Raw genomic sequence first — 26,446 nt, 5'->3', positions numbered from 1 at the left:
TTGGAGACGAGACTCCTCAATACAGCTACAGGTACGCTAACAAAAATAACTTTTTAGCAATTAAAAATACAACTGACATGAGGTTATTAAGTCGATGCCATTTTTTTTTTTGAGTTTTGGAATTCTTGGCTCAAAAAGTCTATCCTGAATTACAAACACAAGCGAAGCATGTGTTTGTAATTCAGGATAGACTTTTTGAATTCAGGATAAAATTTAGCTACTCTCTTTGCTTTTTTTAAAATTTAATTTCTTTATTTCTAAACTGTCCGTCATATTTAACACCAAATTCCCCAATAGACTTGGCCATATTTTTGTCATAGACTCCAGTGACGTTCACTTTTTTCTTCAAGTGTTAACCAAAATCGTGAGGCATAATATGCCTGTGCGCTTTGTGTACCTTTACTGGACTCAAATTCGCAGTAGAGCAAACAAGAAGCTTTTTATCGGTAAAGTTCAACAGCTTGGTCCATCGTACATATAAATATTCCAAGAAACAACATATTTCGAATATTTCATGACTTTTAAAACGATTTCTACTAGGAAATCCAGAGAACTGATGCATTATCCTGATAGCAACGGATAATTTGAAGTTCTTTGGAGAGCGTCTAATGAAGAAGAAGTGCTTAAATCGCCGAATGTATATATTCCCATGCTAGTTTAAGACGAACGCAATCGTTCACTAATGAACAGCTGATTTAATTCCGCGAAATAATGGCGCGAGAACGAGGTTGCAATCATTGATCGGACGAAAAAGCGACGACGAGACGCGATGTTTACGACTAAACGGCGGACTTTCACTTGTCGTTATGAGTGCTCGTTGAATTAATTGAAATGCTATTGCCTCGTACAGTGTTCGTTGCAACAAAGGGGTAACAACAGGGAGGAAAGAAATCGTCTGCAAATGTTTTTCGCTTTTCTGTTTTTATTTGCATGTAAAACCTTATTTTTTTCTCTAATTTGTTTGGGACACCTTTCATTAGTTTAGTGTTAGAGTGCAATTTATTTGCTTAATATCCACGTTTAAAGACACAGCGAACTGAACAGTAATAATCCTATAATTACGATGGCTTTGTTCACATAGCAGGGATAAGACAAGTAGTACTGTTGTTCTTATACTAGTACCTTTACTGTGGAAAAAGCAATGCAGAAATCATTGATTTCATATATCCGGAATATTTATTAATGAACAGAGATATTTATCTATCTATTCGAAGATATCCAGAATTACGCCATAAAACAGAAACGAGAAGGCACGGACCTCACTTTCATCAGAGTTTTATACAGAAAAGTTGGCCTTTCATAGCACATTGTGTGGTGTGCTGAAAGGTCATTCTAGTGATATTAGAAGGTGAGGAATTTTCGTGCGGAATCCTTTTTCCAAGCCCAGAACACCACAGTAGAATAGCGGTTACCGGTGGAGGAGAAGACAAAGGGTTGGTTGAGGAACCTAACCTAGAATGAACAAATCTCTCCTAGGCCTGCGCGAACGGGTGAAAAGTCCCAAGCGGCTCACCAACCTTTGCCAATCATTGAACGGCTAAACACCACTAAGAGAGAATAGAGACTAGTAAGTTCTATAGTGGATCTTACCAGGATAATTCAAAAAGGTGAAATTCCAGTTAACTAATGTCGCAAAAGTATAACATAAAGAGACGAAAGAGTAAAAGTGTGGGCTCAAAACATGGATCAACTCAATATTCAGTGCGGTTGGTGTTAGAGAAATAGCTTTCTCGTGGTTTCCGAAACAATGTAGTATTGGGCCTCACTCATACCTAGCATATAAAGGACATTCAAATTGAAGAGCGTATTCATGGATATCGTCGAGTTTGGATTAGAAAGCAAGGAGTAAATTAATCCAATGCGCAACCGTGCAGAAGAAGGAGTTGAAGGTAGTTGAGGAGAGACTTCGTCTGACTTTAGAGCAATGCAAATTACTACCTGTTTACTGTTTTTTTACTCACTGATAAAGCTACTTGTTGGTCAGATAATCCAATAGTTTTTTTTTGCCTTTAGCTCTATTTCAATTCTTAGGATACAGAAATTCAATATTAGATCGTTGACTACTTGAGTGTGCTTCAAACTCCTCAGACTCAAAGCGTTGATTTATATTCATATTTACATGTTTAAATTCATATATTATGAAGTAAGATGAAACTTCCTTTTACATTTTGTAGTTTATTTCATACAAATTTGTCAACTCATTTAAAAAAAAATGGAGATACAAGATCCGCAAAAGGTTTCATAGAACTCCTGTACTTTATTTCCAACTTACTAGAATTCTACACAGTGATACATTTGCTATAATAATATTAATAATAGCAAGAACATTGGCTGCAATCGAATCAATACGGAACAGGGCTTATGCGGGAGGCTAATGTGCACAGAAACACGTGAGAGAGACGAAAACTCCCGAAAACTTCTCCAAACAAAGTCAGAAATCATTAATCTCTTGGTCACTGGCGAAAGAAGGGAGGGAAATGAGGCAAACAAGTCATGGATGAAGCTGATTGAAGTTTAAATTAGATGCATGTGTTTGGAAAGACTGATCAAGTCCAAATCTAACCCGCTCGCAGGTAAATGCATCCACTTTAACAACGACAGTACTGCTCTATGGAACACGGTGGTCTTGACCGCTATCGATTTTATTCTGAGTATGGGTAGTAATTTCTATTTCTTTTTTTTTTGGATACTCGGAACAGAAAAATAGGCGCAAGAAAAGTTGTGGTACAAGCTTAGAGGTAACGTTAGCAAAAGCGTGAACCCCTCAATGTCACCGAACTTTTGGGTAGCGGGAAATAAGTAAGGGAGAAGTTTTTGCCGCTATGACAAACATGATGGGTCTCTTATCTCCATAAGTTTTGACCTACTGTAGTCAAGCGTATGTGGCGACCTCTAGCTCCAAGACTCGGTTGTCAAAAACAATCGACTGAGTTCTCGCTTCTGCAGAATTCGTTTTTTTTTCTTTTGTTCTTGCCGCTTAGTACTTTATAAATGTTTGATTTTATTCCTGTCCTTGCTTTTTTCTTTCTTGTTAGTACGTTGTCTCCTATTCGCGTGAGATACTTTGCAGTCGTTTTATTTCGTACTTAATTTTGAAACATTCTAACGTGTTCAACTTTTTTTGACCGTGCCCTGCTGCGAAATACAGATTATGTACTCTTCGGCCGCCATTAAGAAGGACGGCAAATTCGTGAGTCGCAATGCAAATATTGTTCATCTGAGAAAAATCCGGCCAAGTTCCCCTATTCTTAAATTTCAAAACTGCTCTCATTTCGCGACTGTCTAATCCTGGTCATGCCTGTTGCCTGTCGAGTGAGTTTAGCAATAAATTATTTCGTCAAATATAAGTATAAAAGTGGTATCTAATGTAAAAGTATTAAATTTCCGTCAAGTCTCATCAACAAGTTTTTAGCCATGGTATCTCTTGAGTATGGATATATCGCTCTATATCGCATGCGATCATCGCTGTGATACGTCATAGTGGTGAATCCAGGAACGCTAGTGCTCTTCTAACATTTCGATCGCAGTGTGCTTTTCCATGCTTTGCGTAACGAAGTTCCTGTACCGTTTTGACTGTTAGAAATTATAAATTGGAGATAATGAAGGAGTTGAAAGAAACAGATATTTTCGCCCACATAGAGTAAGCTATAACAAAGACTTACATATTTTGGGGAATAAACGAAAGCAGATATGTCGATAACGTTGGTAAGTTGCTAAAAACTTCACATTTTAAAACGTGACTCACCGACTCATTTTAGAGATTTACCATTTTTCTGCTTTTTTCACACGGAAGAAATTCCAGCTGTCCTGCATGTCGAGATCAAATCTTGATTTTTCTGGAGCTTCAACGAAATCAAAGGCACTGATTCAGTGTGTTCCTAATAGAATCCTATTACTTTAGCAATTCATGTTAGTTCTATGGCTCAGGTCCAGATAGGGTTATTATGAATTAGAAAAAGAAATGATAGAAACGATAAAAATGAAGCAGATTTGTTTCACTCGCTCACTTTGGGTCATGAATAGTTGAATTCTTGGCCGAATAAATAAACGTGCAGTTCATGTCATTCTGATCTATTTTCCAGAACGATTACTATTGCATACCTCATGACAACGAATGAGCAAAATCTGCGTGTCTAAATTTTACTGTTTTTTTTTTGCATAAATCATAAAGGAAGTAGATTTTAATATTGGTACTGTACACGAATCATTTTCAACTACAAACATTTTTAAGGTTTGTTACTTTCTGCTTTTTAAGGTCATTACTATACTCTTTTCTTTTGCCGACAATAAATAAATAAATAATAAATCCTTCTAATTTATTCAATTCCCAAGATTCTCTCCCGGAGAAGCTCAAAATCAGTCTAAGCTGTCTGCACCTGCAGTCGTTTTCCTCTCGACCAGCCGAAGTACACTGGCTGCCGACGTACTCTCATGTTTACTCAGCCAAGCGCACTAACATCCACCGAAATTTTGCAGAGTTTGGAAGTCTAGGCAGAAATGACAGTGTTCATGGATTGACGTATAGTTTAGTTTTGGAGAGCCAGAGCCAGTGATAACTAGTCTTGGGATTCTCCAACGTTTTTTTTTTGTTAAAAAGTTACTGAGTCAAAAACTAACGAGATTTGAGAGTTTCAACTAATTCCGTCATGTTTGAAAATGAATCCAGCTTTTTAAAGCATAAATCAGAGTTTTCTTGTGGTGCATCAGGAACAGATTTTAATTCAAAAAAGTCATGTCGACAGAAGCGTAGGAAGTTATTGGAAGGAAGTATTGAGGGATAAGATGAGAAAGAATTTTCTGATACAATTGACTAGTTCAAGGAAGCAGTCTTAACTCGAAATTTCTCATGAATTTATTCAGGAAACAGAAATATGCAGAGAAATGAGTACATCAATCTAATTAAGTGCATTTTACTCAAAAATGCGAGGTTTTCAATCTCAAATTTATTTAACCGGAAAACGCGAGCATTAATAATGATTATGCAGATCTTCGGATACGGTATTGCAACATGTCTGTGTTACAGACGACGAGAAGAAAGTGATGGGTCTCTAGAGGAATCATGTTCAGGTCTGTTTTGAGCCGTTCTCGATCACTTCTCCTCCTCCTCGACTTCTTGCCTGTGGACACTCTTTTTGCTCAGCATGTACAGGTAAGACGTATTCTTTTTAAAAGAAACGGGGAGTATTCACAGGTTTGAAAGGATATTTCCAAAAATTCAGATACGTTGTGCCATTGCACAACAGCAAAAGAAAGCCATTTAATTGGTCATATATGTGTAGCCAGGAACCGATCATAACGATCTGCAATCTTTTTGAAAGGATATCTTGATGGGACTTTAGTAGAGGCCGATTTTCTTGCTGCCTGATCCCCTAATTGTGTTCTCTGGTATTGAGTTGATACGGATGGATCATTTGAGCTGTTGGTTAAGTCTAGTATTTTGTTGTAGTTCCTGTTTTTGTGTTTTGCTGCAGCTAACTGTTGACTGTTTGATCTATTTATAATTTTGTTTCGAATAAAAATCCTTGCGTCACCGAAGAATGGCCAATCTTCAGACGAAATTACTCTTTTACATTTTTGACCTCTTTCAGTACAATGTGTAAAATAGAAAGATTTGTTCCAAAATTTTTGAAATATGAACCAGTTGTAAGTAATCAAACACGTGAGATCAGAAATCTGTCCTTTGAATATTTCCATCGATACCCTAATAATATTTTGGAAAAATTACCTAGTTCAGTATCACTACGTTTGCGGAAGGTCTTCTAATGGCCTATGATGGTCTCACTCCCTTCCACCGTTATTTCGTCCTAACCATCCATCGATGGCACTTTCAATTTATCAACATTATTAGAACGTATTTCTAAGATTTCTTTTGTTTCAATGTGGACCAAACCGAGAAGTCCATGTTTTTTCGTTTTTTTTTTTCTGAGGGTTTTTTTATCTCTCTTATGCAAACTCAGCGACTGCGACACGTTCTTTTATCTCTTCCATGATAAAATTAAAAAGTAACAAAGTCGCGCAAAAGCCAATACTATACGGGAAATTAGATGATAAATTTGAAAAACACGTTAGTTCCGTGAAAAAAAAACCAACAAATATTTTTTCGCAACCTATTGAACATTTAGGAGAAAACTTTTCACGCATCCTGTTTACTTGACTATTATTTGCGGACTTTTAGCTATCAGAACGACTGGACGTTAGGTACCAATTTTTTCTGAATTTTTTTCTTTCTTTCCTTTGTTTAGATTCACTTCTTGCTGGATCTACTTACATGGTATTCTGCCCAGTTTGCCGTTCACGACTCAACTCTCGCGTCGTCCCTCCGATCAACTATCAATTGCTAGGTTTGCACTAAAAATTGCTTTTGCTTCTGTTCAACCGCTGTCACTCTCTGATATAAGAATTGAAAAGCGACGCTGTCCGTTCTCCTCCTGCAAGAATCCGGGGAAACAAATTGCGGACATTTGCAACAACTGATCTAATCGTTAAAACATCGGCAATTCCACAGCGACTTCACATGTGAATTAGGGATTTTCGAGTGGAACTAACTAATATCAATAAAATTATGAATGGTAACAGTGTTAACTTAATTTAGTACTATGATTTACAAACGTATTTGAATGTCTATAACTGTGATTTGAAAAATTATTCAAATATTTTTGTTGGCTGGATGAAAGCTGCGAATTATTATTGACTCCGTGTCTTTATTTGATTGCAACTTAAAACTTTATTTCTATATTTTTCGTTATATTTTATACTATACGTTATATATTCGTTATATTTTAGACGTGTGTTTCATCCTGTTAAATTTTTTCCCCGGTTTTTCGTTGGTTATGTCACTGAGGTCTCGTCGTTGTTCCGACTTAGCTTCTGCGAGAAAAAAAAGTCCTGTTTCTGTATGTAAACCCCTCTTTTAGAACTTTTCTCTCGAAAATTTGTTTGAATTTGCTTTTAAATTCAAATTATATTAAGAAGTGAGTGATTGTTGGTTCGCAATTTATAGCTGTTTTGACACTGAAAAGAGCTCAGTGCCCTGGACGGTTGCTAATGCGCCGATGGTCTTTTCACGTTCATCACCTGGCGAGCGCGAAACCACCACCGAACCATACCCACTAATTACCCCAAGGTTACCTCCAAATGACATAGACATACATAGATTGATGCGTTATTCACCCAAGACCGGCGTGTTTACGGTAATTGCACGTCACTCAAAAGATGAAAGCGTTGTTCTAATGTCCATACAGGATAATGGCTCCATGATATGTGGAATTTACTCGTGTGGAGCTTCACGGAGGTCAGTTGAATGACTATTTGTGGGAGTCAAATAAAGGGGTTTTGCTGAGTCCTGGCGCTACTTTAACTAACATGTTGATAGGTGTTGATGTAAAAAAATACTCATCAAATCTCTAACGAACATTGTGCGCTCGTTGACTCATCACATCCATGGAAAAATGCCGGAGAAGTGATTTTCAAGTGGAACTTAAGTGAAGCGAGCGGTTTTTCCTTGTTAACTGTGAAAATCTCAACTTTTTAAAAAAATTACTACTGTTTGTTTTGGAAGTTGCTATGTCAAAAATCTGACCGATAATACATGACACATATTTTTAATCTGTATACTTCGTTTTTTACCACTACTTGTTACTGTTAGAATAAAACTTGTTACTGTAAGAATGATTAGCTGTAATAATAAATTGCTATAAATAATTTGCTTTTAGCTGCATACATTTGCTGCAGTCTAACTATGCTACATTTGTTCCTGCATGGACGACCTTGACGTATTCGATATTCGATTGGAAAACGGGAGGAAGAGAACGTGTGTGAGAAAGAGAAATTTTCAAGTTTCGTGGAGGTGTGTTCCTGAATAGGCTCTTATTTACCAAAACAAGATACTTATTTCTCGCATGATATTCACCGTTTTGTATGAGTGACTTCTAATCTATATGCAGCAGCGAAAATAGAAAAATTTCGATTGGACATTGCATAGATGGATATCGATCGAAACTGATCAGTTGATCAGAATATTTTACTAACACACTGAATTAAACACAGACCACAACGATGAAATAAATAGCAAGCACGGTCAACCCGTCAGAAAGAGATCCGATCGCTTAGAGATATTCAGAGTGAAAAGTTTGAATTTAATGCCTCTTTGATAGTTTCGCAAAAATCCCATGGTTATTTTCAATATAACCCTCTTTGCCATCGTGGATCATGTCCGTAAGGGTGGAGCGAATGAGGGAAAATTGGCAGTGAGAGCTTGTGATGAATACAATGTCAGCATGAGGTCAATACGTTACTGGTGCTGCTGCTGTCATCATATACTTCACAGCTGGTCAGCTGAGCTATTAGTAATGCGCGAGCAATAGCCGGCTGGGTGGGTGTCTAGGATCGTTTCATCGGGGGGTTTTCATCGTTTCTTTTAATTCTAATTTTTCTTTTTTTTTTCTCCTTTCTATTGCTACTGCAAAGAGGCACTTCTGATATTTTTCTTCGAAAAAAAAAAGAACTCATCTGAGAGCTCAGTTTCAATGTCAGTTAGATTTGTCCTTTCTGAGTTCTTCCTTTTCCTGCTCTTTATCGCGTTCACAATCGCAGTTTGATTATGCATTCGCAGCTCGTCCTCTCCCCCTAGACGTCCTCGTTTGCATATTCCAACAGATACGCTACATCGTAGTACTCGATTCGATCCTAAATCCTAATTATCTTTCCATACACACCATCTCCGCAAGCGTCTAATAAAAAAAGGATTCTTGATGAGGTGATGTGCGCCTTTCCTGCAAATTTTCTTCTTTGAGACCATTAATATCCGTTGGAATAAGTTGTATGGGTTAGACTGCATTCTTCTGAAAATACGATTGGTTCTTTTGCGTAATTACACTAGGCACTCGGAGTTATGAAAATATCTTTATGTTTTGTGCTGTATTAAACACTTAGACCACATTAACACCATTTCAACTATCGCTATGCTTTTTAATTCCAGAAAATATCTTTTTCCTTTCAACATCCTGACTTGTATCGTATCGTGCAACATTGTTGATTTTATTCTAGGAGAAATCTCTGAGGAATTGTGCTAGAACTGCTCGAGAAATTCAAAAAAGAACATTGCGTGAAGAATACTTCTTCAGAAGTAATTTAAATTATTAAGCCGAAAATTTTCTCTAAGAGTAGCCACTGTTGTCTAGAATTATGGTTTAAAATGCTGTTGATCAAAAATAACATTTGAGACATTTGAAAATAACATTTTTTAAACTGATTCACTATTTTTTTTCAGCGAGGGATCTACTTTTGTTATACATACATATATATAAAACAATAAGTGTTGCGTTTACCGGAAATTGGCTGGAAGTGATTTCCTTTTTTGGTACTGCAAGTTATTCCATTTGCATCTCATATATGGGTAGCGGTTTCGCTTCAACCGCTATTTTTTCCTTTGTTCTTATTCCATAGATAAATGTAGACGTACTATGGAACTGTGGGGACGGATGTAGATGTGTAAGGTTCGCCTGCGACTGGACTAAAGATGGTTCAAAACCGCCCTGAGCCAAGCAAATTTTCGGTGGCAATAAATTAGCACCTAAATTCACGTGGAGGCCAAAAACACTGTCTTGACACCACGGTCAAGCTCGCAAGTCATTGCATAGACCGCAACCAGTCATTGTATGGACTGTTCAGAAACCCCGAACGATTCTGGATGGAAGTCGCACGCGTTGTCGCATCTTAAGAGAATTGACCAATGTCGTGCACTTTCTCCTTTGTCTTTTATGTAACCGTGAGCGTTTGCTCCCCACGTGGTTCTTTCGACGGTAAAGAAATTGTCAACAAACTCATGTATTTATTTATTAAATTCGTCACTTATTTGTCATTATTGACGCATGCGCCGATGTTTTTATTTATACGACTACATTCATTTAATGTTATGGGGATTTGAACTAGTCTTCCCTATATTGGAAGATTCCGTGATTTATTGCGCTATGATGCTCCACGAGGACATAAGTGCCTAATAAACAATCAGAATTGTGCGTTGCAAAGAAAAGATTCCAAGGTTTTTTTCATCATTTTGTTCTTGACGAAAATTCTTTTTAAAAATACGCATTTCAGTGGTAGTCCTTAAATTTAGTCCTAAATCCGAACGCTGTGTTGTTGCATAAAAAATATTCAAAGCGTCTATTAAAACCACAGCCCCCATCTCTATAAATCTTCTTAGTATGTAACTCAAATTCCTAGCAATTGCCTATCTGTCCGTTTTCCAACAACTTTTCCTTACGCGCCATCGTAATACCATTAGCAAATTCCATTCAGCTCGTCTAGAAATCGCGAAATTATGTCGTAGGTGGTCCGGTTATGCGTGTTGGTCATCGGCGATCCTCTTAGAAGGCACCTAATTCGTCACACAACCGACGGGACAAATTAAGCTGCATGTCGCCGTACACACATTGAAGAGGAAACCACTGTCCCTCCTCCCTCCCGCATCATTATATCCTTCTTTGTCCTCAAAAATCGATAGAATATGATGCCCAACGAAGCGCGTTGTTGACGAACTGCTGGTCGAAGGTCGTCCAGTTGCAAACGCTCCACATAGTTTTTTCTCCAACAGATCCAACCGACTTCACCGACGATTTTTGGTTCTTCTCCGTTTCTTGGAGGAAAATTACAGCGCCCAGCCATTACCTCTCTGTTTGATTCAGTTCGCTATAGGACCAGTTTTGACTTTTGAATGCTGTTGATCTCCACTTCTCCACAATTGACATTGTTCTCACACCCTTTGTTGACATTACCATTATCCCCGCTGGCGGCGCTCCGTGAACCTCAACCTTTATAAACATAACATTGTAGTTTCCCGTGAAACTATAATGATTGAATAAGTTCGAGGTATTATGGGTCATTGCACTTTTTTCCGTGTATTCGCTGATAGTTGTCTCTTCCTTCCTAGCGTTTAGCATAAATGAAAGCTGAAAAGGTTAAAAATGGTGAAGTTTTACACAGTGCACACATTTCTGTTCTACATGACCTCACCGATAATAAATTAATAAGTAAGGAGAAATATAAAAAGAAGCTTCATTTGTTGTCTGTTGTTTGTTTTTGACGTATTTGACCTCTTCATCCAGACGTGATATGACCTTTCGGAACCTTTTCGGGACCTTTTCTTTTTTAATTTTTTTTTCATAATTTTCCTTAAATTTAAATTATGAAAATCAAATTATGCCCTATGGACACAACTTTATTTTTTCCACTCCTTTTTAAAGGCATCACCCCACGAATCTGAGTTGGTACGGATTCCAGATGGAGTATTCTTATACGGGATAGTAGATTATGGAGAGGGGGGTTATTTCGTCCATTTCTTTCTAATTGCCGTAGGAAACGGTCCGGAAGATGCGGCGCGCGCAGAAGGCTGGTGCGCTCCAGTCCAACTTCTTGTAGAAAATAGTGCGCCAGAAAGCCTGAAGCCGTATCTTCCGTTCCATTTTTTACGGCAGTTAGGATGAAATGGACGGAATCACCCCCCTCTCCGTAGTCTCCCATCCCGTATACGAATACTCCACCTGAAATCCGTACCACCTCAGATTCGTGGAGTGATGCCTTTAAGGGTCATTGGAAGATAATCGCGGGGTTGGAGATGGAATTAGAAATTACTCGTGTATCCAAACCAATGTATGAAATTTTTGTTTGTTTTCACTTCCGCAAAATCCAGCTTCTTTCAGGCGATTCCATTTGGTCAGCTCTTTAACATCGTCTACAATATCTAACTCTTGTCCAAGTCACTGACATTTTGAACTTAGCGGAATATCTTTTTTTAGTGAAATCATAGAGCGAATGATTCTATTGTGCCCCAATCGACTTCATATTGATGCCGTTCTGACAGATCATTGGGTTCGGTTGAAACTGAACCAGTCTGTCTGTCTGTTACGGTCTTTCATGAACTGGTCATGCCATGCGATATGTTTGCGCTGGAAATGTACCGGAATGCATGAGCACCCATATGTACGTATCCTTATGTTTTGTGTGAAGTTATTTGCCGGAACCAGCTCCCACCTTCTTCCGTCTTCCCACTCAATCGTACTTTTCACTTCATCTCTCGTTGTATTGAAACAGTTCTTAGCTATAGCTATTTTACCCGTTTTCGACTAACATTTCCCTAACAAAATGTGAAAACAAAAAGAAAAGAGGTAATTGTTTCAAATAGCTTCACAAAAATTTAATTTTCAGCTACAGAGCGAGCGAAGGCGGACGTACGTAATTGCACTAGCACAGTTTTCCGCCTGACATCTTCTCGCACTTATCGGCCATGTGTGGCCTGAATTCATTATTGTTCCCAGTCTATAAATGGAAATTCTGCGTAGATAACCTCAGCAAGAACGGTCTTAACTAATTTATGGATTTCTGTTCTCTAAATCCGGATCTCTCCTTATTGATAAATGAATTTAGCAGAGTTTGGTTGACCAATCTGGACACTGTCGGAGTGAACTCAGGTATCTTACAGAATTATCACATTCCTTAGATATACATGGATTCTTCCTCTTTGCTCTTTGCAATGCACAAAGTTGTGCAGTCAACCAATGAAATAAGTGCTTTTTTACAGTACAGTAATCCGGTGGGACTTATTGATTTTGCACAGTTCCGCTCCTTTCTTTCTAAATCTAAAAATCTACCTTTTTTTCTTAATATCGCATACGTTACGCTGCATTTTGAAGTTGGTAGAAGATGTATGGAACAATCAGAAACAAGGAAAAAAAACCTGAAATGCTGAGCTGGGACCAACCTAGGTAGCTTTTTTGCCATGGTCGCACTCCGACAACAAAATCCCGGATTCTGTCAAGGGCTTTATGCTTGTGATATTATACTATTTACTTGTAATCCGAAATACTTGAGAAGACAAATCTAGCCGTGACTCAGTTCAGCCGTCTTGGCACGTTTTCAAAAAGTGCTGTGACTGTGCTGTAGGATAGTTGAGCACACCCCGGCAGGGTTCAGATTGCTCATCAAAACCCTGCTAGATTCATTGGTTCACGCGACGCGTTCTGGATTTGGAGAGCAGGTATCGTTAAAAGACCTTCCAACTTCCGTAAGAAGGGAGCGACCTGATCTACACGCTATGAGCAGGATTATATCAATTTCTGTCGTCAAGAAAAAAAAAATTAACTGCTAGCATTTTATTATTATTCGGGCATCGCGTGATTTCTTTCTTGGTGCACCGCTGTGATTAAAAATTAAATAAACAAGTGCGCTTTTTTTTAACGCCAGACAAGGGCATAATTGATTTCTTTGCTTAGATTTGTTTTCCTTTTCATAGTAATATCTCTGCTATTGATAGTAATGTAATAAAATATTTTTCTAATTTATATCTAACCACCTTTTTTAAGTAAATATTATTTGGAATTATTTTAGTTCTTTTTACTCATACATACACTGAACATTTGGACTTTTATAGAGGAGAGATTATCTTTTCTATTTTATAGAGATTTTGTAGAGGAGAATTTATGAGTATTCAATCTAGTTTTAACTGATTTCCTTGAGCTGTAGCCAAGATTGGTATCGATCTTTATTAAACAGCGGCTAACGTTTCGGCGATATCGCCTTCGTCAGAGCCTGGAAAACTCAAAGCCATTAGTGACCTATCCCCTCAAGTCACGAGTCACAAGGGTTTTATATAGGTCCCTATATAAAACCCTTGTGACTCGTAGTTGTGGTACGTGGTGGTCTGCTGAGTTAACAAGTCTAGCTAATGAGGTAAGTACTAGCCTATGTGTTGCTGTTTGAGTTTGCTTACCGTTTGGGTGCTTTCTGTAGGGTGATGAGGCGCTTGAGGGGATAGGTCACTAATGGCTTTGAGTTTTCCAGGCTCTGACGAAGGCGATATCGCCGAAACGTTAGCCGCTGTTTAATAAAGATCGATACCAATCTTGACTACAGCTCAAGGAAATCAGTTAAAACTACGTTTCAACATGCCGAGATTCAAAGACAGTCGAACATGGGCAGTATTCAATCTATTCGGAACTCGACATTTGATATACAGATACAGTTAATTCTGGCTCTAAGAATAATTTATATTGACATTTTCTTATTTATCTACTTATACTAATATTTATTTAATTCATTCGGTTATATTCGGTAAGAATGATTTATTGAAATATGCATAAATTCCAGTCATTGGATCTTTGTACGTAAGTGCGTCCCAGTATTTGTACAACGGACCACCATGTATGTATGTAGTTAGCTAGGTACACCATTGCCGCGATCTAATCTGACATCATAGCAAAAACACTACAACACGGAATCGTTTGAGCAAAGATAGTAGGACGCAAGTATTTAGACTATTCAGAAAGTTTTTGTTGACTTCTCAGTAGTTTTTGTTGAATTGATATTTTTTTTTGGTTGTTTCAGTTTCTGCAGTTTTAGTTGAGGAGGGCTGAACCAACTAAGGAAGACCTGATACATGCATGCAATTTTCCAACAATAGTGGAATTACCTATGCCTAACAGAATATACCTAATACCTAACAGAATACTCTAAAAACTCTTCCACAAATTCCATAAATTTGAGTATTTTACAGGACAACATTAAATTTTCTTTATGAATACCTCAAATATTTTCTATGCTACTGGGAATTTACTGCATAAATTCGAGTAATTTACAGGACAACACTAAATTTTTTTTAAAAACTTCAAACGGAAGGTTCCCCTGATCTTTGACCTGTAGGCAACCTATACTACTACTAGGTGGCTATTTACTGGTTCTTCTTGTATAGTAAGAACTTAAAAGGCAAAATAGATATGCCTCTCATCTGCCGATAATATCTACGGGGCGTTAATGAGATGTGACAGAGTTGTAATGACCAACTGCCCTTGTTGCTCTTTGTACAACCCGGGGTCAGTCGGCTGTATCCTTGGACATTTGAGTGGTCATATTTATTATTTTTGTAGCCTTACAATCTACGGAGATAACCCCGCAGGATAGGAAAGAGGTAACTGGCAAAAGTTTTTTTTTTCTCACTAATCTACAGTGGAAAAGAAATCACTCGGAATAGTAGAACATTCTGGAAATTGAATTGTGCTTAACGATTAATTGGCTACCTAATAGAATATTCTAAAAACCCTTCCAAAAAATCTGTTTACTGGATATTCTTTTGTTCAGACGTTCATTATTACTAGATTTCGAATTCTTCTAACGAAAGGAGTGTTAGCAACTGTAAACATCTTGGATTTTCACAATCTCTATTACATCTCAGTAGTTCTATAAACATTGATAATTATATTCTTGTTCATGGTATACTATAGTTCTGTAATAAATCCGAGTAACTTTGAAGGATAGAAATTTTTCAGAACACTCGCAAGTTCAAAACTATTTCTTGCTAAGTAAATTTCTCCAACTCATGTTATCAGAGAAGTTTCTGTCCCTGTATCGGCAACATTTTCTATCTTTTCCATTCTCCTAACATCTCTATTTTCGCCTTACTGCTCCTCTCCTTTACAAAATCTTTGTTATTCTTATTATTCTTATTTTACAGACTTTTTTTTTCGTTATTTTTTGCGGACTTTTTATTAATAAAATACTCGTTTGTCCCAGAAACTACGGAAAACTCTAGTACAATTGCTTTTTTGATTTGTTATTAGCACTAGTCGGTTTATTTTTAGTTGCTTTTTTCAATGTTTTCTTCTAGTTGTTTTATTTTCGGCTTTCCGCAATTGCACAACGGTTGTCACTTTCTGGCGGCGGTTGTCAATCACTTTTATTTATCGCAGCTGTGTTCATTAAGTATGAGACCTATTCACAGATTCCTTTTACTGAGCCAAAAAATATCTGTAATTAGAGAAGTTCTGCAGTTTCGAACCAATGGGAACAGCTTCATGATGAACATTTATGCACATATAAATAGTTAAAAGGCAATGAAATGTATGAATGTAAGACTTCAGAGTATTTTCCAGCAACTATCCAGAACCCTTTAGAGGAACCATAGTCAGCATATTTTTAAAAATAACTTTCGAAATTTTTACCGATGAAATTATAATCGAACGACTATTCCTGTATCACATAGAAAAAACGTGAGGCGAAGAAAAAAATTGGGACACAAGCGACTAGCGGTTGGTGAGAATTTTTCCTTTATGAGTGATAGCGAAGTAATAATGTTTGATGATTCTTCCTCTCTTTTCTCACATTATTTTCCTTGTCATCCACTCCCTTCCTACTCTTATGATGTATTTTCAAGAATCACATAATACTCGTCCGTGTGTCTGTTATCGATTCTTATGCTCTTCCTCATCTCTTAATCCCATCCTCGTCATGGCTACATATTCTTCGTATTTCTGGAATTTTGCGTGAAACTTACAGGTTCCCCGTATGGTCTCCTCTATTCCGAAGTGTTTTCGTCCACGTCGTGATCGCACAAATAACAAGAAAAATCTCGTAGCACAAGAAATGAGCGCTATCGTGGAAATACCGTCTTCCTCGACGGACACAGAGAGCGGTTTGTTTTCTGGCGGAGCGCCAAGTTTCTTACATGTTTCTGCGTCTCCAACCAGTGGTAATAATAGCCAGCACTACGTGAGTGTGTGTGTCTTCCGTCACTCCTACAACTGAATTGTTGACTGAAGTCGCGCGGCGACGCTGCCGCACGCTCTTTGCTCTCTTCCCCGGGTATCGACTCGACTACGTTCGTTTCTACGGCACAGCGCCGCCCAGTTTTTCAGGATGCTTATGGCGGAAGGCCGCTTTATCATGTTACTTCGTTGTGTTCAGGTTACGAATTTTCTGGGAACGAGGCTCTAAATCGGTCCAAAAATTATAACGGATAGTTTGTCAGGATGCACGAATTTCACAAACATCTTCGCTTTTTTTTAAATTCATACATACTTCTCCTGTAACAGCATAGTTCTCACTAACTCGTAATAGTTAACGCATTTTAGATTAATTACTTATGTAGGTTAGGCTACTGAATAACTCAACGCAGGTAAAGAAAGGAAATTGAAAATGGAAAAAAAAGAACAAATTGTGTGTCCATCTCTGGAAAATGAGCGAGTGCACTTCATTCAGTATCTTGCTACCTCTATCTTGAGTTCAGTAATCCTTTTTTAGCCCCATAAAAGAAACTGATTTTTATTTCTCAGTAGTACGATACATCTCCGTTTAGGTCGTTTGACTGACTCGATTTTATCACGATTTAGGTAGTGGATTTATTATAAGTTCCATACTTGGTATTTGTTCCATTGTTTTTTTTCCTAATAGAAATCAATGGATGTTAGAATGTGCAATACGTATACATTCCTTCAGTATTGCGTTGCCTTTAGCGCTGTGTGCAAAACAAATCAGAGATCATTATCATCAGCAAAGAAAAAAATTCGGCAGTTTTTTTTTGTAAGTATGCTTTATGATCGACTGATTTCAGTTACTTCCTACTTCTAAAATTACGATAACCAGTTTATTGCGATTTTTAAGAGCACTGGCATGTATGCAGTAATGCTGCTTTGCAATAACAAATAATGAAAAGCTGCAAATATCATATATAAAATAATATAAACATAGTGATTTAAAGGGTTAGAACGGACACAATATCATTAGGAATGTTCGATTTTCTATAAACCCCAAGATATTGAGATGCTGTATTGATTTCTGTTGAGCTGAATGCGATGTTGTTAATTGATTTTATTGGCCGAAGTTCCGGCAAATCCCCTTCAGATTCTCGGGTTGGAAGAGCCCAGTAGTGACCGCTGACTGATTCGGTCTCGTGATCGATCAGTCAGCGGTCACTACTGAGCTCTTCCCACCCGAGGATCTAAAGGGAATTTGCCGGAAACTCGGCCAATAAAATCAGTTAACAAAAGTGATTTTAAAAAACTGAAATGTAAAATTAAATAGGAGAGTATGGAAAGTCTATAGACATTTGTTGTTAAGATGTATTTATTTTTTATGTTCATCGCTACTCGCTACTACCTTTTCGTCTTGAAATTTGCCGTTGTTTAACTGATTCTTTTAAAAACGAGCACACAGGCAAAGTAAATGCCTTTTTTCAGGAGATTTTTTGAAGTCATATGTACGGATTACATAGAGTTTTCTGATCTACTCATTTCTACGTTTGAGCAAAGTACTATTAGAACTTTCATTCACTTCTATTGTTACTGAGTGGTAAGGAAATAAAGATTTTTTTCTTTCGTGGTAGCTTCCTCTTAAATACTTTCTGTTTTTTGTTACCTTGCTTTTGCTGCTGATTTATTAGAGTTGAATATTTGTTTGTACTATTTTGTTGTGGGGCGGGTGTGGTGTAGCGGTAGTCGATAAATTGGTGCCAGACTTGTCTGGGAGGATAAGGGCACTGACTTGACACATCGGCTAGCCACCGCAAGTCATTGTATAGGCCAGATACGCGTTCGCAAACCTCAAAGTGAACGTGGTGGCGCATCCCAAGCGGATTGATTAACGCCAGAAACTTTATCCTTCATCCTTTTACTATTTTGTTGTATCGAATTAAAGACATTGCAATCCACAAGGAAACGACGTGGATGGTTTCACTGTAGACCAAAGTGATCATTGTCCCAGTCTACGTATGTTTACACGGCGATTATCGCCAGTGTACTACTAATGGTGTGAAATGCTAAACCCAAATTGTTGCTTAGACGCTCGTGACAAATTTGCGAAGATTTTTAAAGCTATGGTCATTTTCCATAATCCAACTATTTCGGCTGAATTGACTAGCATTGTTCCTATTTCGAACTACTTATTGGCTTCATGATAGTTTCAATTGTGAAAGAATCTTTACGTGTTGCAATTCAGGAGCAGGTCATCTTCATTCCTGATGATTTCACATGGACCACCAATTTTGCATTACTAGTTTGTAGTTGAAGCATTTATTATTACTAGTAGGAATCAAGATCAAAAGAAGAGCAAATTTCATGTCAAATGTCGATTTTAACTGTTCCGCCGATCAAAGATCGCCTTCGGTCCATACCCCTCGATTCTGCCATCCAACCGTGTGACTCGTTTATTTGCTCGTTTCTGCCATTGCGTGCATCTCAATCTTGAGAGCCTTGTTCTTGCAACAAGGCAAATATGCATATCCTGCTTTTCATAGTTATTTACGCTTATTGATCGTAAAAAGAAATTCTAGTTGGTGTTTTAAGTTTTTCTTTTGATTCAGCGGCACTAAAATCACAAAATATATTGATGTATGATGTGAAATTCTGTGTTCTATGCGTCCTTTTAAAGGTGTAATAATTTCGTATTCTTCCTTTCAAAACAAAAACATGTGGAAACTGAAGAAAACATCGTCAACTGTCGAATTTTGCATGAAACTGCGGACAACTGATGTTTTCCACGCGACTGTTGCCTTTTTTTTTTGTTGCCGGCCACGAAACCTGTCGCCTGTTTTCGCTTCTGCTTCTCATGTGATCCACGCTTTATTGAGGTCAAACAAAAATAACGAACGAAGAATATAAGGCTCTTGTTCCCGTAATATTTGCAAGCTTATCTTGATTATTATGTTATGGATAAATTTGTGAAGAGAAATTTGTGCTTACCTCTAGGAAATTTCCAGAACAATTTTCTCTTGGATTTGTTTGCCATCGATAATCAATCCGAATCAATTCTATCTTTTAATGTGAACATCACGATGAAGCACTGATGACTTACGCATCGCAGATGGATAAAAGTAGTGATGGTGATAAAGCTTTGTCGTCAGTTTTTACACAATTTTGTAATTTTTACCGACGTGATTTTGCATCTCATCTGGACATTTCACATCTAGGCATCTCGTAATCTCGTGATATTCTTCACTTCCCTCAATTTTCCCCTTGCATTTCACATACTGAAAAAAGACGGAAAGAAAAAACAAACAAACAAACGAACAAAAGAATCTGATCCTAAATAGGTAGAGTTGTTTGCAAATTCAGTTCCATTTTGTTTCTTCTGTTCAGTTTTTTTGTTCACTGCTTTTCGTAGATTCACGTCAACTACATTTGTAATAAATAAACAGAATAATATGTACATAAAGAGATAAAACATTTGGAATCTAGACTGCTTCACGTCCGATAATGAACTCTTCTTCCGCAAAAATTTCGCTTCTTCTAGTTTTCTTTGCTATGCTGCTTCGTTTAGAAGTTCACTTGAACATTTGTAGAATTCTTCTCCCTCTGAAAAGGGTGTTAGCCGTTCTTCTTCCAGAACTTCCTATTCCCAGTAAGGATTTATCGTTGTTAATCGGATGACTTTCACATCTAATTATTAAAACACTGGATATGTTCTAAAAATGGTCCGTACCACCTAGGCGGGATTTGCTCCCAAATATTTGTGTTATGTAAATAATTTAACAAAATGTACGCACTTCGAATTATGTGCATGTGGTGCATAAATATCCACTAATGATATGAACTGCTACTTAGTGAGAATGAGGTAATTTGTCTCTTCGGCTCTGTTGTTTCAACAGAATTTTTTCTCTTAAAATTCTTGTTTTCTCAATAATGCAACGTCTTTTCTAAATTATTAGATCGAGATAAAAGTGATAGTCGTAAATCTACCCACCCTACCGTGACGCTGCTCCGTGCTCACTCACACTCTGCTCCCTGTTTTACGCAGTAATCGTTTGGACAAAGGTAAGTACGAGCGCCTAAGCGGGATCCATCAAGCTCGAGCACATAAGTTATGCTTGGTTCCGTTCTTGTCCGTTTTCTTCCCTTTTTTCAATAATAGGTATTCAACACATTTACAATGATCCGCGATAGTTCTACGCTGACTTTTTTCGCTAAATATTTTCTACTCGAGCCTAGTAAGGTCGTTTTTTCCATCTTACACCATGACATTTGCATCTTCCCTATTATCCTCTTCTACGTCGCATCTCCTTGCTTTTGAAGTGTCTGCGTACGAAGTGGCGAAGTTTTTCGCTGAATTCCCGTTCAGCTTCGAGATTCAGTTCTGAATGGTTCCCTCCTCGAATTTGCGCGCAAACATGCAACATGCCAAGCGCCACCTTACTCTAGTCCAGTTTCTAGAGTTTCTTCCTAGTTTTCTTCTAGTCTCTGTCCAGTTTATACATAATCTTTTTCCTCTCGGAATAATACCAATATTTTAGAATTAATCGCCGCAGCGGAAGAAGATACGTCCCAGGTGGCCGTCGCTACAATGTCTCCTGGAGCAACAGCTGTTCAGGATGTGCCGCTGGAGCGACACAATGAGACGAATCTCAATGAATCCGCTGCGAATGGCAAGCCTGCGGTCATTGAGACCTCAGAGGTAAGGAAATTCCTGCTTTTTTAACACTCTTATGTGCTTGTGGTGCTTCGTGATCACGACGTCGCCTTCATACTGTTGAAAGGAGTTGATGCACAGTCGGCGTGAAATTGTTGTGACGCGTTGACGAGAAGCACCCGCGCTGAACCCTCCACAATGTGCGGAAAACTCCTAGGATCCCTTTCCTTTCTCCTTTTTTGGGGTTTTTGATTGTTTCCCATTTTCCTTCTTTATTATTATAATAGTGTTCCAATATGATTACGTAGTCTCCCCATAAGTTTTGTCGGTTGTTGTGCTCCTACAGCGTGTCTAAGATCTTGGTTTGTAGGAATTTGGTTCCTGCCCTGTTTTTTTTTTCCTGTGATTTTGCATGGTTAGCGTTTGATGTAATCTGAGTAATGGAAGAATCGTAAATGCTTCTTAGAAAAACGCTAAGTGCACAGCCAAAGAGGAAAAAAAACTTGGCCGAAATTCTATTCCCGCAAACTGAAGTATGCTAAGAAATGCCTTGGAGTCAGGGCAAACTATTGAGTGCAACGGTAGTTGAAGAGGAGGGGAGGCATTTAACGCTGTTGAAGTGTACCTCAGAGTCCGGAACGTCCAAAGAGCACTGAACAAACAAATGCTTTTTAAATGGGAAAGCCATCTGTCACTTAAGACGGTTTTTATGCTCCATGGAAGTTTTGGACGTTTCCTGCTGTGTTCTGTGGACGAAAACAAGCGAGAACCAATGGAAAAGAACTTTACTAGGGCACCGCAATTTTATCCACAAACTATCATGCAAAAAAAGAGAAAAACCACGAACAGCAGTTTTCCTCATACCGCAGAGAGGTGCTAAGAGCTCTTCCTCTCCGAAGACTCGCTCACAACGCACTGTAACCCATTTTATGCTGAGTGTATATAGAAAGAAGAGGCGAAGTTCGTTGAGTCAAATGCGTGACGTTCATTCGGTTTATCATAAGTCACCTTTCTTCTTTTTTCTATTGCTCAGCGCTTTTCTTTTTTCTTCGCTGTGCATTTGGGTGAAGCGATTATTCTGCGCTAAATACTGCAGCTGTTTCCATGGGAGAAGAAGACTCTTTCTAACCTCAAGTGTAAATTTTTATAGGTTGTAGAATCGTGTGGTTGTCCTGTGAATCTTAAAGCTGTGAAGAATGCTGTCAGTGATCTTCCGGAAGAATATAAGTACGATCGATTCTAAATATTCAATACATTGATTTCACAGCCGTAAATTCAGCATTGTAGAGAGGCTGCTAAGACGTCATCGTTGGTGTTTGCTTCATTGGCTGGACTGTTCTTCTCAGTTGTGCTTTATCGATATCTTCGTCATCTGTATTCGCCTGAACCAGAAGGATTTTTTTGCCAGTGAGATAACTTATAGTTTGTTCAGCTAGTCGTTCATTTGCTCATTTTTTTCACTCGTTTACTCTACTCTCTACTATTCTACTGATCCATTTATTTACTGTTAAGTACGTTCGCCTGGCTGTTTGCTCCACTGTTTGACGCATTGTGCGAAGTCCAACCTCCTGGAGGATTTTTTCACGAAATGAGTCACGAGTCCTCAATTTTGGCCGGAGAATTGGTGGACGGTGCGTATAAAGTCCTTGTCTTTGATGAACAATGACATAAATGTTTGCAATGGTTTAATCTTTATTTTGAGAGGCAGATTAGCTTTACGTCGTTATTTTTTTTAAATGAAATTTAAAACTTCCGTTAGTTCAATAGCGTTCTAACACTTGAAACGCATCCATATTCGTTACTCCCTATTCGCTGGCTTCTTCAAAAACTTCAGGAAATACCTACCTCATATTGCTAAGTAATATTCGAATTGAATGAACTATGCTAAGTAATATTCGAATGAAATGAACTCTAGAACATGTTTTAGCGTTGTGGAGTTTCATTCACTCAATATTTGATGGATTTCATGCTATCGGTACGATATTTTCCAAAATGCTTGAAGGAATGGTGGGAAATGTGAGTTTGTTTCACATCCTTCATTGGTTTCACATATTTATCGCATCTCGCAAAGTAACTAGCGATTTTTTTCCGAAGTCTTCCTCATTATTTGGTCTCCTTAAAGTTTCTGCGGTTGGTTTTCTGTAGTGTTTGCTAAAACTTGTTCTGATCAGCATCCATCTTTGACCTTATTCATATCTCCTTTTACTTGCGGACAAAAGAACTATATTTTTCTGCATAAGACCTATGGTTCAGTTAACTCTCGAAATTTTTGTTTTGTATAAAAACAAAGAGTTTCCAATTTTGTGGATGTTGCGATCGTCCTCAAAAGCAAGTTCTCATGATTGGCACTACCAGTCGTCGCCGGACGAGAACATGGATTGGTCATTTGGCTATTTTGCACTTGCATCGCGCTTCTAAAATAGGTGGACCTGAAAGACATTTTTTGCGTTGGTGCCAGAGATTTTATCCAACCCAAATAATGATTGTTTTAATTAGAACACTTTTGCTTGCTATTAATTAGTTACCAGTGCAGCAGATTTAATTGCAGCTGTTTCAGATTGACTACGGCATCCACGAATTGTTGGAGAACGTGTGTGAAAATGTGGCCTTTCTTTTTCGATTCTGCGGACAATTCCTACATGCTGTACTACACACAATCGCCAATACTATATTGGCGTGCACCGATACAGTCTCCAGAACTTTTCATTCGATGACTCATAATACGGAGCAGTCGTCAGGATTCTTCTCATAAATTTTGGTGCTACATTTCCACAGTTTCACGAATCTTTTGCAATGTTAATTTTACAACTTTCGAGTGCGCTGCCTCACAGCATTCTGGCATTGTACCAGGCTTTCCTCTCTCCTCATTATAGAAACCTTTCTTACAGAGTTTGTAAATAATACATTGTACATAGATTTCTGTTTTCTTATGCAGTTTTTCCTTTGTCGTACCTCAGTTTGGCTAGTCAGTATGTTGATACAAAATTGTGCATGTTGAGAGCAATGTCAGGTTTCGGACCTTCTTGCATGTCACTCATTTGAGTCATGAGAGCGTATAGACTGTTGTAACAGAATTTTGCTTCACAAAAGGTAAACACCTTTAAGTGCATTTTGCATTACAGACAATTTTGAAGCAATATTTGGAAAAGACTGATAAATCTGCGTAATACTGAATGGCTGGAGTGATCTGACTTTCTTTTTTTTTCCATAAACCAGAAAGACCGTTTGTGATAACTATGATAACCCAACAAAAAAAAACGTTATAGCGATCGAGTAGGAAGTGAAGGAAACTAAAATTGACTGCCCTAGTGAAGTGATGGATTGAGCTTACAAGTGGCATCCTTCTGAAGGGAAATTTCATACTAGCACGCATTAAAAACACATTACCGGCATGATGTATTCTTTTTTTATTTCCATCTTTTTTTAGCTCTCCTTCTTAATCTCGGTTTACTTTTTCGCATTTCATTGTAAATGACAGGGAAGTTTGGCTGTTTGTTATCGAAGAAATTGTGCTCGACAGACAAAGGATATATCTCCTGCGCATGATCGGAATTTCAAAGCGTGGTTGCACGCAGATACCCTGCGGACATTGGATCTTCATTACTTTTTAAGCGTGTTCTTTCAAGTCTACCTTCACCTTGAAGCACCTAACTTGATGACGTTTGAATTGTTATGAGGTACTAGTGTAATCAGTTTATGATCAGTGAATAAGCTCTTGTTTTTTTTTTGTTTGTGTTGTTCTTTGCCATCTGTATATAATGTATATTATACAAGGATAAAACGATAAGTTCTCGGGAAAAGGTCAATTCCGAAATGAGATACATGTGATCACCTCGCAGCTGCTGTTAATCTTTCATTGAACTTAGAACTCAGAACTCAGCACGTGCTTGTTTCAGGCTACTATATTTCTCATTTATTTTATATGTGCCTTGAACTACTAAAATAGTTGCAGTTCGTGAAGACGTGTACAGTAGAGTCAAAATTACATGAATTAGGGTGCAGTTACACAAGCGGCTGCTCTCGAAGCGTGAAATAATGGTTGGAACCGAGGTGGGACCATCGCCGACTGCAGCAATGAACTGCAGTGGTAAGAGAGGTCTTCACTCGGCCCTAACCGCTGCGATTTACCGCACCGCTTCGAGCGCAGCCGCTTACGCAGCTGAACCGTGCTTCACGTCGTTTTGATCTTACTATAAAATGAGGTCATTAAAAAGTAAGTTAGAACAAAAAACTACGCAAGTATACATGGGATCATTGTGACAATATACTGTAATGGTAGAGAATTGGTGCAATTAACAAGCTTTGTTGGACTCTCTGAACAGCTTTGCGAAGATTCTCCCATCTATTTCCATATGAATCTAAAATTACCAGAGTGACAGAGAATGTTTATGGCTTCTTAAGTCATCTTGAGTCAGCAGTGGTATGTATGATTCAGTTTAAAAATAGTGTACAACTATTTCTGTACACTATTGAGAGTGAAGTATCGAAGGTCTGAGTACGTTTCGAAGAAAGGATAGTTCCTGTGGTTGTTCTTTTCCAGAATCCTTTCCTGAACGTATACACCCCCTCTTTACCTGGATACAGTCGGTTCAGGACGACTTGAATTTTGTTGCAATGGGGTATTGCGATCGAGATGGGACCCTTACCACCTCCAATAGGATTGCAAAAATGAGTGAAGAAAATGACAACTGGAAAAATTCGAATCGCTTACAAAAATGCACCAGGTTTCAGGTCGTTTTGCGTGCTTCGCACTCCAGTTATCCACGAAAGTATGGATATCCACACTAATAGAAACACATCTATAGCTGGTGCTCAATTTTTTCAAGCGGGTCACCCTTCCGTTGGAGCGCAGCAAAGCCGTGGGGAAAGTGTGTTGTAGTCAGCTGGGGGAAGACATTTGTCGACAGCTGGAGGATTTTGCTCATAACTGGCGCGATGAGGTACTATCGGTGTTTCGTGGACCATCAAGAAAGAACATTTCTTCAGCAATTTCTCCAAGAACGATAACACGTATAGGTGTCGGCGTATACAATTCGCTTGGTCGCTGGCTACAGTGCAAATGAACCCATTCATGCACATCATAACCCCAGAAGTTGAACAGGGCTTAATCTACTAAATAGTTGTCTAGTGTCCTCGCAATTGCAGGAGTCAACCCCAACGTTTATTTAAAACGTGCAGTGCAGCAGAAAACCATGAAAGGTCTTGAGGTCCTGCCGCGGAAATTGTGCATATTCATATTCTAAAACTCAATCGATTCGATTTCGCGCGCTTTTCGTTTTGAGTT

General features: G+C 38.2%; 1 protein-coding gene across 4 annotated transcripts; it reads left to right on the top strand.

Annotated features, from left to right (window-relative positions):
* Nucleotides 1–3,151: 3,151 nt before the first annotated feature.
* Nucleotides 3,152–23,914, top strand: RB195_012468 (uncharacterized protein; the record flags this gene model as incomplete). 4 transcript variants are annotated; one of them, XM_064194328.1, is made up of 9 exons in its annotated part: nt 3,152–3,190; nt 5,068–5,149; nt 6,243–6,341; nt 21,047–21,207; nt 22,313–22,389; nt 22,450–22,569; nt 22,675–22,793; nt 23,090–23,178; nt 23,720–23,914. In XM_064194328.1, 9 exons carry the CDS (start codon nt 3,152–3,154, stop codon nt 23,912–23,914), a joined length of 981 nt encoding a protein of 326 aa, XP_064051911.1. The 4 variants fall into 4 exon arrangements, with proteins under 4 accessions (XP_064051911.1, XP_064051914.1, XP_064051912.1 ...); XM_064194330.1 differs by lacking the exon at nt 3,152–3,190 and adding an exon at nt 3,295–3,312; XM_064194329.1 differs by lacking the exons at nt 3,152–3,190; nt 5,068–5,149; nt 6,243–6,341 and adding an exon at nt 16,330–16,456.
* Between the last annotated feature and the right edge of the window lie 2,532 nt (nt 23,915–26,446).

This window comes from Necator americanus, chromosome III, assembly GCF_031761385.1.
Source record: "Necator americanus strain Aroian chromosome III, whole genome shotgun sequence".
Classification (NCBI taxonomy): Eukaryota; Metazoa; Nematoda; class Chromadorea; order Rhabditida; family Ancylostomatidae; genus Necator; species Necator americanus.
This window is presented reverse-complemented; position numbering and strand designations above follow the sequence as displayed.